Source organism: Rhea americana, unplaced genomic scaffold (assembly GCF_003343005.1).
Source record: "Rhea americana isolate MKP2758 unplaced genomic scaffold, rheAme1 scaffold_8, whole genome shotgun sequence".
Lineage (NCBI taxonomy): Eukaryota > Metazoa > Chordata > Aves > Rheiformes > Rheidae > Rhea > Rhea americana.
In genome coordinates, this window is record NW_028186978.1 from 8860747 (window position 1) to 8873690 (window position 12944).

Sequence of the window (12944 nt, forward strand, 5' to 3'; positions counted from 1 at the left end):
TTATGTACTTGAGCTGTGGTGTATATCAGATATATAAAGAAACACATTTCCAGAGCTGTCAGATCTACTAACATATCACAATAATCCTTGTACTGCTATTGCGATAGATGGCAGAATGTGAAAAGAGTATTAGCACAAATTATGCAATTCAGTAGCAGGGGAGGATGGCCACAGGTAAAGAGATTAAGCATTGAAAGATATTAATAAAATCATATATGATAGATGCTCTGGTTTGTTCTTCAAATATTCTATTAAAGAAAACAAAAGGTTTTCTATTCTCCAGTTAGAGAATAGAAGATTCTTTTACTAGGTAACAACAGCAGAAGTCAAAATTACATCCGATCCCTTTGCCTTCTCTTCATAATAAAAGCTTTCAATATCACATTTCAAATATGAGATTAACATCTTATGATAACACAAATGCCATTTCACTGCCGCAAAGGGGACACAGATTCTCCTCTTCCAAGGCAATATGCATTAATTGCGAGCAAGATACCACCATACAAGAAAACAATTAATCTACACTGCAACTGAAACAATTTAAAGATAAGTATGACAGCAAGACACAAGCACCATATACTTTTTGGTTTCCTGAGATTCAGTTTAAAAGCATCTTTGCAAGATTTCCTCTGTGGCCACTACTGGTCTTTATAGCACTGTTATAAATCTCAAAAAAAAAAAGAAAGAAAGAAAAGAAAAGAAGAATCCTTTCACCAGAAAAACAAATCTGCCATAAACCCACAGGTAAAAAGTATGCTCCAGTGCAAGCTTGTCCTATGGCTTGTTTACATGCAGGTTTAGATATGATACACTTTGATTTTACTTCCCCTGTTGATGAAATAATACAGATTGCTCAGTAAAAGAACAAGTGCCCCTGCAGGGCTCTTTAGGGGTTGATTAGTTCCTTAGATACAGCAAAAAACAGGTTAAGACACGCACATTGGGAAAGCCAGTATGGACACGTTTGGTTGTAAGGGAGCATACAACTATCAAAATAAATTAACTCCATAAACACTGTTCTTCCCTCACTGCCTTTACATTTTGTCTCTTTCTTCTATCAAAGGAACAAAAATCTCATGCCTTAATTTCAATTATTTTACATAGTAGAAAGAAACACAGATTTGAATCATGTACCTAAAAATACTTTTTTATTAATAACAATCATTATTATTATTTACTGAGTGATATTATTGCCCTTTTCATGATTTCTGAAAGCAGAATGATTTTTTTGTTCTTTGTCAAAACAAGTCAACCCTGTTTGAAATTTTATTTTTAATTACTGTACTAGTAAATTCGTATTTTTTCTCAAAATTTCTAATATTGATCTTGTTTAAGCACACGCTAGGACTATCTTTCTAGCTATTCAACCATTTGCTGTTTATATTAAGTGTTACATTGCTGAGGCACACATGCAGGTGATACTATAGTGATTTTCAGCAGCATCTATATATCTGAATTTACATTATATAGGCTTTTAAATTCTCTAGTCTTTAAAAGAAATGTTACTTTTCTCTGAAAAGCAATCACTTCCTATAAAGCAGAATTTTCGGAACTCCAGATGTCATATGTTATAGTGAGGCTTTTATTTTCTTTAAATACCATTCTATATATTTTGATTTACCAACCTAACATTAATATTTACTAAAATACATAAAAAATACACACAGTCCTTTTCTTAGTTTTTCAGATCTTATTTCTTTCTGTTTTCCCATATAAATTGCTTGCTTCTGGAGACAACTGTGAAGATCATTAAGAGCACAAAGTAAAGTACTCTTATTAGAGAAGTCATATCTAGTGGTCTCTACCAGGCTAGAAAGTTAATTTTTCCTTTGTCCAGTCCAAGACTAATGGGACACAAGTGGTATTAATAGCTGCACCCATCCAAAGGGAAACTGGACAAATTTGTAGATATAAATTTACCAAATTTACTAAGTTCACTACATGTGGTTCAAGATATCTGAGTCACAAATTGTTGATATATAGGAAAATATACAAAGGAAGAATGAGTTTATTTGCTCTGTTCTTTCACTCTTCCTTGGGCATCCTATTTTGGCCTCTAGACAAGATGATACTGGGTAAGATGATCTTTGGTCTAACCCTGTATATTGGTTCTCATGTTCTTAATTCTCATATTCGCATTCAGTAGTAGTTTCAATAAACTTTTTTGAGCCATTTAATTGGCTATAGGCTGAATAAAAACATAAAATTGGAGTTTTGGGTATAAAAAAATGCAAAGATTGAACATATTTTCTCATACGCTCTTGTATGTTTTCTCACAGTGGTCTTTATATTTCACAAACAATTAATACAAATTACATATTTATAAATATCTGAAGAAACAAAAGAAAACACTGTGAGAAGTGAATTTACCTCAATGTGAAAATGCAGCATCCTATGAAATTTGTATATGTATCAATAATTCAGGGTAATACCTGTTTGGTCAGCATATGTGCACTATACTTATACCCAAAGGGAAGTATCTAATGAGGGATAGTTAACATATTAAAATTTATGATTGTTTCATAGATGATCATATGCCAGCTGAGTACATTTAGAATTTGAATCTGTGTGCAGACTTTCAACCATAAGACTTTGGAAATATTATGGTTCATTTAGGTTCAACTGTGCGGCCAGTCAGACGTGCTGCTGTCCCTTCAATACAAACATATCATTTTGAAAGTAAAACCAGACTTTCTGTCTGGATAACAATACAATATTTCATATCTGATAGTTTTAAAAAGGGGCTCAAGAAAAGAACATAGTTTCTGCTCTTGATTCTGTCAATGTTTTTCTCATATAAGAGAAATGGTATCAGCTTTAAAAACATCAAACCCAAAACATCAAACTTGTATGAGAAATATAAAACTAATGAGATAATTTTATTTTATATGGGTAGTATATAATAAAATATTGACACTTACTGCAATGAAAAATAATTAAACAAATAGGTAGAACAGTAACTGATAATCAGCGGTAGAGAACAAAATTTATTTCCCACTGAAACGGAGAAAAAATCTAAAGGATTTCTTTTGGATCTTCATCATACTTGAAGATTCAAAGGGACTGAAAGAACTAACGTTGTCCAGGAAACTGAAGCAACCATCACTAAGTACAAATAGAGACAATCTATTGTATCAGTATGATCCTATTTTCCCAGTGAGAATACAGCATGTAGGAAAGATTTCTGTGAACTGAGGAAAAATAGTTTTGCATTGACTATCTACATCGGATTTTTTTGCAGGAAAGAGGTTGCAGTGGATGCAAAGGTTGCTAACTGCTCCACATGTAACCGAGATGTCTGCAAATTCTGGCACGCATTTTGTCCTCTGCCTGCATTCAGAACTCCACCAGTCTCAAAGAGAGTTCTGCAGTCTGCAGCAGTGGGAGGCAGCCGGAGCTGGCAGCTCGCACCGAGGACTTGGATAAAAGCCTAACCCCACTAAGTCAACAGCAAAACTCTCATTGACTTCACTGAGAACTGGAAGGTGGTGTCCCAATTATTCTTGGAGGGGTGGGCCGTATTGGCGTTACCTCTCGGATCAATTACTAGATCAAAGATCGATTTATAGTATGCCATTGGATATACCACTTCACTTCTTGATGATTTAGTTCTCCATTTCTCAGCTGAATATGGTCTTTCATATCCACCTCAGTGAATTGATTTGAAATTCATAGATGAGGCAGGTTATGTAAGTGCAACTGTCTAGATCTCATGGGTGCTTGCAGAAAGAACTGACTCACCAAGATGTGTACAYGCATGCACACCCACATGCACRTATAAACCCTTCTCTCACTGCTTCTTCCTAACAAACATTGCAATTATAGGAATATTTCATTAAGAATATAAAACCTTTCTCCATTTTCAAGTTATTGATTAAAAGCTGAAGGAACGTAACTATGAACTTCACTTTTAAAGGGAATAAAAGAAAGCTAAGTTTTAGCAAATGGGTAGTTCAAATTGTCTGATATCAATATACTGTTTTCAGAAATAGTGAACAACTATTGTATGTATTTTGTTTTTAAGAGTAGGGTACTGAAATTAGGACTTGGGAACAGACTCTTGTGGTATAAAATTAAAACAAATGAGCCATATGCTATACTTCATTGTGAGGCACAAAAGGGAACTAAGGAAAATAGAATGGCAGGAATATCAAGAGATAGAGCAAAAATATTCACAAATCAGTAAAATGCTGAATTTCTTGTTAACTATACTATTGATGTAAAAGGTGGGTTTCCTATACAGAAATATGAATTTCTGCTTTGATTCCCAACAAGTCAGTCATGCACCCAGAATCCTGATTTAGCTGGAAACAATTCACAGTGATATTCAGACACTAAACAGTATACTTCATGGATAGAAAGCATACAGAAGTTCTTGGGATTTTTCTGGATGGTCTCAAAAAATAAGGTAAGGAGAGAGGACATAAATATACACTGTTGTGGCGGCTTCAAATGGAGTTATTTCTGCTCACGGTTGTCCTGTGTTCCTTGTGGTCCCTTGCTTTGCATTATGCACGTAAAGTACAATGTAAACATAGAAGAGTAGATAAGATACAAATAACAGTAATCCTTAATGCAATGACATGCAATTCACAATCTAAAATAATTGTTTGTTTTTCTATAGTATCTTATTAACCTAATAAATTAAAATTGTGTGCACCATCACTAGCAATATGCAACATAATCAAAATATACAGCTCATTTCTATTGTAAAAATACACATATAACACTTTAAAAATACACAATAACTCTTAAAAGAACAAATACCATATAGTTTTAAAATTAAAAGTATTGCCATGCATATCAATTAATTGGATAGCAAACTATATATTCCCCTGACGAAGAAACTCACAGACATATGGGGTGAGGTCATCCGAAGGAACACAATAAAAATTAAAAGGAAGAAAATTCGAAGAGGAAAGCATCCAATGCTCCTCCCAGCTAGATTCATTGTCTTACATAAGACTACACTAGCACAACAGGGACCCCTGCACACTGTCCTCTGTCTTAGCAACTGATTTTTTTTCTTCTTAGGAAAGGTCTTTCTAAAGACCTTTTCAAAGACCTTTTATAAGGTTCCCCCCCTCCCCCCTTTTTACAGGTCTTATTGGAATATCCCATTCTCAAAATGAACTGGCCCAAGCCACAGTTCCAAATATATATGTTCCAAATATATATGTTCCAAAACATAACCCATATATGTTATGTCACAGAATCTAGAAATCATTGTGTGCATAACTATAGGTTAGGATTTGTCGGGAACAAGGATGAGAGCTCTTTCTTGAGCAATATGTATTATTACATAATAATCTGTGCAACACTTTTGGTATTTTCGGTTCACATGTGCAGGTTAATATTTAAGCAGATGCCATACCACTGAAATAAAAAATGCAAAAAAAAAGAAAAATGCAAAAAAAAAGAAAAGAAATTAGTAGCATATAATCAGTACACTTTTAGAGCACCAATGAAATTCTAGGGCCTGAATTCAAGAGAAAAGAACATCTGAAAACAATAGGAACTACAAATGTACAGTAATTCTAAGGAACAAGTCAATGAATATCTAGTTTGCACAATGTTGTTTAACTCTTCAAGAACATTAACCTGCTCTAGAATTACCCTGCATTGTTACTAGCATTATAAGAAGCTAAAGGAAAAAGGATTCTGTAAAGGATGGATATTTTTTTCACTTTCAGTGACATTTTGGTCCAGAGAACAGACTAATACTGTACCTTCTAAGTAAAAATGGGCAATTACTCTTATAAATAAAATTAATTACATTATTAATCATCAAAATTCATTTCACATTTTTTATATCTTTATCTTGCATATCATGATTCCCTTGTCTAAATTGACATCAGTTCTTYGACGCTCACAGTCTGAATTTGCAATCATCATTGAGAACATAATGTATTGTCAGAATATATGGACAGACCCAGATAATGCACTTCTCTTTCTTGCATTTTAGTTCTTCACATGTCAGCTGGAGTGTCATTTATCTACTGATTTCTTTTCAGAAGTCAAGTAATTGGATCACAAAGATTCAGAGCTCTTTTTTCAAGCTCTGCCCCTTACTTTCTATGTGACTTCAAACATGTCACTTAATCTTTCTTTGATTCCACTTCCCCCTGTAAAAATGGCAGCTGTAAACCATTCCCTTATTCTCTTTCCTTCACAAAKAGATGGCTGCTGATCTCCAAGCCTTACATATTTGATACTGAAATATGGCTAACTGTGTTGCAGACTAAGGATATATTCATGTAGAAACACCAGTGCTAACTTTAAAGTAGGTATCTCAGATGTGGAAAACAGTTTAATTGTGACTGCATGGAAACAAATCTCCAGGGAAGAACATGAGAGTTGAAATCTGCAGGGCTGCAGCTTYACTCCTATAAGTATTCCAGCTAAATTAAACAAAAATTCAAACTGATTAGGCCATTGCATGTATAAATAAATAGTAAATGCACAAGATCAGAAAAAAAATGGAATATAATGAAATATTTCCAAGAAGGCTGTAAAAAATAAGAAAGACCTAACAGAACGAGRTGAATGGACACTACTAGAAACAATGAAAAGCTCTGCTTAGAGACTGTACATGTAATTAATGAGAAAGAAATTACTATGAAGAGGCTATATTGTCTACTTTCAAGTGATGAATATTCATCTTTAGCAACCCCTACTTCAGAAGAAACAGCAGAAGTTCAAGGAAAGAAAAAATTATCAGGTATGCAGATGATCAAAGACTGAAAAGCCTAGGAATATAYAGTCCTCCCAAAAAGGTTAAATGATAAGGAAATGAATTAAGCCACAGTATGTAAAAAGTCAAATGGAATACTTSCATGTTTTTTGTCATAATACTAAAAAGGAGATGAATCTAAAACTGTTTAAAAAGGCAAGAAAAAGTCTAAAAAGTAAATAAACAATAAAACTACAATTTTGATAGTTTAAAAGGAACCCACTGTCAAAAGATATCTTTGAGGCCAGYAACTTGAACAGGGCTAATACCTTATTGTAAATTAGACACGTATCTTTCTTTTTCTTTTTTTTTTCATATAATCACAATATTCTAGCACATGCTGATTATTAATCRTTAAGAGTTAGGACATAAGGTAATTCTGTAAGTGTTTTCCATAGGGCTTTTTTACCTTCTTCTGAGACACAATAGAAAAAGAAGGCAAAGACTAAAAGACCAGGAAACTCATCTAACATGGTAATTTCTTTACCCTTGATATACAAATAAAAATGTAATAAAAATGTTCTCAAGGAAATCATTGTGCAATTTAGATTAAGACAGTGTCATTCTAACACCAAATTAGAGAAGGCGGCTGCATATACGAGCAGAATTTCCTTCTACGGAAAGCTCCAAGGGCAGGGGATAAATTAACTCAGAAGTTACTTCTGGTTCTGCATATTTTACTAATTAAAAGATCTTTGCATACTGCATTTTCACAGCCAATCTGCTAACATTTCTTTTTTTTCTGTTTTTTTTTTCCTTCCGCCTCTGACACCATGGCTAATCATCAGAACAAAACTTCAGTCTACATCTGACAGTCATGTAGGCTGATCATATACTGTGCAGCTTATTCTAACCCCCTTTCCCTATTGTTTCAGTCTTATATTTTATCCTTTCTAACCTGAGAACTAACAAACATAAAGCTGAATTTCATATGTATTTTGGCGCTGAACTCCACTGCCTTACGTTCGCCATAACTACAAAAATGACTTGTTTTGCTTAGTCTACTCGGTTTGTACAAAAGTATATCAAATGTATCAGAGGGTTTTTGTTATTGTGCTGAAAATTATCATTTCAAACTTTAAAATGAAAATAAATCCAAAGCAATTATATATAACCACATTTTTTCACACCAACTAAAATTAAATGGCAAATATCTGAAGTAATAACAATTAAGAACTATGATAGTTTTCAAAATGCTGTTTCCATGGAAAAAATGCATCAAATCCAATACAAATTCTGATTAAAACCTAACCAAGCTAAACACTGAAGATTACCTAGATTTAAATGTGACAAATGAATACTTGACAGGTTTCAATTCCAATGCTATTTATGTCAGAATGATCTATTAATACTGAAAATTGCATTACCAGAATTTAACAATACAACTGCACTTTAAATATTTAAAGTACAGGTAGACTTAAAAATTAGATCCCAGAAAACTCTCACTCAAACATTAGCTGTTACATATATGAAGGAACAAAAGTAAATTCCATCCTGTTCTGTCATTATTTATAGATTAATGTTAGCAAAAATTTCTGGAGGCAGACRACATGCCACTGTTGAAATCTTATTTTTAAAACGTGACAGTAAAATCCAAAAGTCTGTAGAGTATAATTTTCATCACAATGTCACCCACCTTTCAAAGGTCTCAGTTTAAGATCTTATAAAGGAAAAAGAATTCTTGACTACTGTATGTAAGTCCTGYCACTGGATTTTTTATGATACTTTTGTTTTTATTCACTTATTCATTGAATAATATGTTTTTCTAGCTTTTTGCTTCTATTTATTCTATCTATACCATATTATTTTGAAGACAAATTGATTTTACCAAACATAAATGACTTTCAAAAAATTAATGTCTAAAAGACATCAGTTAATAGAATGTAGTGCTACTTGCATCTACTCAAAAGCTTAAACAAACTTTATTTTTGATACTTCTCAAGAACTGAATTCATATGGCTCTTCATTTCCAATTACTTCAGTAAGTGTGGTTATTTTCATTGGCTACAGAATTTATAAAAAATATATTGAATAGTTGCTCTGCACTTTTCTGAAATGGTTCATACACATTCTATATTAATGCACTTTCTGAACTTAGCAATTAGTCTGTTTAGTACTCTACTACACTGCTGTATGGCTACGGAAATGAGCAAACTTTTTAGCTTCATTTTCATTTAGCTTCATTTTCTTAATTAAAATATCTCACTACAAAGTAGATAATAAAATAATCATCTCATTTTAGGAATAATATCCACAAATCTCCATTTTCATGATAACAACAATAGTATTTTCTCCGCTACTACCCACCCAGAGAAAAGAAAATATAAAAAGATATATTCATACAAACATCTGAGTATAAAATATATACACACATTTATACACACATTTTACCTAATATATCTTATTTTTAGATGGATAATTCCATTTTCTTTTTTGATCAATTCATGTGCATGATTTGAAATAGTCATTTGTTTTTGGAACAGACATTATAAGCAAATGTAGACTGCTGTAGCCTTTCTTCAGGCATATGTACTAGATTTGGCATTATCTTATCATAGAGAATAATATATTTTATTGAGTCAACATGCCTGTTTAAGGAAAGACATAAATAGAAGAACAATTAACCACTGCTGTAATCTCTGAAAAAAGCTAAAACGTACTTAGCCAAACTAATTCATTCATTCTGTACCAGAAAATACATCACCCTTCTTACAAATACCCCCCCATTCCAATTGGATTAACAAACTCATTATTCTTTTGTTTATCAAAAATTTGTACACTTTGACATACAATAATCTATTAGATTGTTTATGAGCAAATCCAAAGGCAATGAAGTCAATGCCTGACTTCATCAGACTTTAGATGAAGGCCAATAAGTGGAGGGTAGTAAATCATTCRGGGTTCATGAAATACATTTAAAATTGAAAAGATTTTTTATTTTTCTAAATAATTTTAGATCCAAAGGAAAACAAAAATTTAAATTTAAATTACCACAATTTTGTAATTGCTGAAGAATCACTCATGTAATGAACAAGGATTCAGTTTTCTCCTTCTATATAAATAGACTCTGAACTTAAAGGAGATGTTATAAAAGTACTGTGCCTAATAAAAGATAGGAAAAACAGAAATTAATGTTCCTCTTTTCTAAATAATGAAGTACTGAATTGACAGTGTTATTTTGAAAACAGTTTGTGTAACATTTGGGGGATAACGGGAATTCTCTAGTGTGGGGGTTTTAAATCCTACTTTCTTTTTACTGATGCTGTACATATTACACTCTGGGAAATTTCCTAAGCAGTTGTTGAACTGAAAAAGGAAGAAAAAAAATGTCCATTATGGTCCTTTATCTAAAAAGAGAACTATGAAATTTAATTATATTACCATTTTCCCAGCCCTCTACTGGAATTTTTTTTCAATGCTTTAATTGATTTTGCAGTATAATTTTAAAATTATGTAAAGAAAAGAAAGTGCTGATTTTATTAGGAATGTTATGTTCCATTATTTTGTATATCTTCATTTTAGCAAACTTTAAGATAAAATAATTACAATTTAAACTATTTAATGTATTTATTTATTTTTGGACTGACCTTTCCAAAAGTCTACTTAGTATCACTTGCTAGTGTGATTGTGTGTGTGAATGTCGTGTTTGCCCCTACCATTTTCCATATGCTCTGCCTCACCAACACTGCCATCCGGCGTAGTCCTTTCGTAGTTGTCCTCTGGGAGTGGAAGGGCACCCAGTCTTGGCCCTGATGAACTCTTACTGCTTGGTGTTTCTGACTCCTCCAGACCGCTGTCATAGCAACTCTGCAATGACCCTTGATGTGGGTCCTGAGGCTGACTCACAACAGAAAACGTCACTCTACGAAATGGCTGCAAGAGAAAAGATTCTGAATGTCACTGAGAAGTTCGCTCTTTGAACAAGTGATTCTCAAAACATGACTTAAGCAAGCTAATAACTTAACATTTACGGGTTAAACAATTTTGTCTAAATTAAAGCAAACAGTAAGTACAGCCCTTAAAAGACTTCTGTAGGAAGGAATCTATGGATTTTTAGTGTGCAGTGCAGTCCAGAACCTTCACACAGTTTTGCACAGTCTCTTTTCAAATAACTGCAACAGCTAATAAAGATTTCTTTTATATTTATAAATTCTTCATAGTTTCTATTTTACTCAACAGTAATAATTTAAATGGAGTTTATACCAGACTGCATAAAGGTACTTGACAATGTGCGCCTGTGTATGTTTAAGACTGTGTGGGTGGGCATAAATGCTCACCTGTAAACTATATTGTGGCTGTTAACAACAGAGCAACACACCCATAAGCTTTTTCAAAATCCGTTCCTGTGGTTTTGGAAGGTAGTAGACATGAGAAGTGAGAGGGGGGAAAAAGTGTTTAGCTCTTTTGCCATAAAATTCACTGCCTGGAGATAGGGTGTGTTGCCAGCTGACTTAATAAAACCTTTAAAGTACTGCAAGCACAGCTGACACCACATGTTTCCACTGGCACTGTACAAACATAGACTGTTACAGATTTATATTCATTCAAAATGACAGATATCACTGTTGCTCTAAAAGTTTACACGTTGAACTCTGACATCCACAYGCATTCCAGGAGGTGGGAGAGTTGTATCCTCATGTTTCAAAGGACACCTAAGGCAGGCTATGATTCTCAGCAAAAAACTAAGGGATTCTCCTACGATTTGAACTACACCTTAGTGTTAAAAATTGTCTTTTCTTTATTTGGCTCTGACCAAGCTCTGCAGCACTAGAAAACCACAGAAAAGTATCTGATGCTCTAAAGCACCTACTTTTACCAGGYAGACTTGTGTGTCCAAACATATGTATACAGCTGCATRTATAAGCATATATGTGTGTGTGYGCGTAGATMCACACATATTCTATCCAGAAAGCACTTTCTAAAACAAATACCGATAGMTTCATTTTATAAGACACTATGCAGACTTTGCTATGTTTAAAATGCGAGGTCTGAGAGCACTGCCCACCTTCAGTTGTAGATGTTTCCAGCCCTATGTTGCAATGCGACATAGGTGTACATCACTCTCCATTGGCATCTCTGGTAATTAAAAGGTGGAACCGTGTACACAGACAAGCAGGAAGGAAACTCTCTCATAATTTAAACTACAAACTTACACAAGTCCCGAGAAATGGAAGTCCACATTAGGCTTATGAGTAGAGGGTGGAGTTTCAGTTAGAATTAACATTTTTTTTAATGTTTTGAAAATGTAAAGTAATGATAAATCAGCAAGTAGAACTACATATATAACACTAGGGCTTCCTGGCCAAAATAAATCAGAAGTTTATAAATGTGAATGCTGCTATAAATATGATAACATTCTAAGCTAAGCTAAGTCACAGTATTCTCATGACGAGTCTTTGACCTTTGAAGGTTTGCTTCTATTCTTTAGCTGCAAAGTGCTTTTGCACCATTTTAATTTAGAACTATTTTATACTGTATCAAGTGCGAGGAGAACAGAAGAACAAAAAAAAAAAAAAAAAAAANATTTTATACTGTATCAAGTGCGAGGAGAACAGAAAAAAAAAAAAAAAAAAAAAAAAAAGAAAAGAAAGAATGAAGAGCACAAATAATGCCTTTCCACATTAAAGGTAGTTTAGATTTGCTGCCTTTATCACTAAAGTCTGTGGAAATAATAGAAAGTGAACAGGAGGATTATGTTAAAACCTAGATCTACAATGTACAATTTGAATAACCTTTCCCCATAGATGCTCAGCAATACCATTTGCTTTCAGGGGTATTTAGAAGGAATCGGTTTATTGAACTGCACAAGAATTCTAAAACTTTTCCTATTACTTTTAAACCATGAAAGGAGGGTAAAGTCCTTTTGCAGTAGTCTGTCCTGCAAAATGTCTGTGCAATTTGCATTTTATTTTCACATTTCTATGTATTGTTTTGTTAATAATTTACATATACATTAATTCCCTCAGAAATAACTAAGTGAATGTGAAGAAAAGTTAAAGTGCCTTAATCTATGATTATCTATGATTTCAGAGGTAAGTAACCAGCATTCTTTTTTTGTTTTGTTTTGTTTTTTAAGTTATGGAAGCAGTCATTTCCCCTCAGTGTTTTCCTCTCACAACTGAACTCCTAAGTATATAGAAAGATCTCAGATGAAGACAACATTTCATATCTTGTAAACAGGCTCTGTTGTTTCCTTCTAATAYGACTATTT

At 33.3% G+C, this 12944-nt stretch overlaps 1 protein-coding gene across 2 annotated transcripts in view; it reads right to left on the reverse strand.

The window, feature by feature from the left end:
• The window catches only part of PCDH7 (protocadherin 7), a 275271-nt gene that overhangs the window by 128340 nt on the left and 133987 nt on the right, over positions 1-12944 (reverse strand). Inside the window, exon 2 of one of the 2 annotated variants that reach the window (XM_085322867.1) lies at positions 10414-10606. In XM_085322867.1, coding sequence (XP_085178993.1) covers positions 10414-10606 — 193 coding nt within the window. Of the gene's footprint in view, positions 1-10389; positions 10607-12944 lie in introns of both variants that reach the window. The other variant, XM_085322866.1, reaches the window with a different exon arrangement.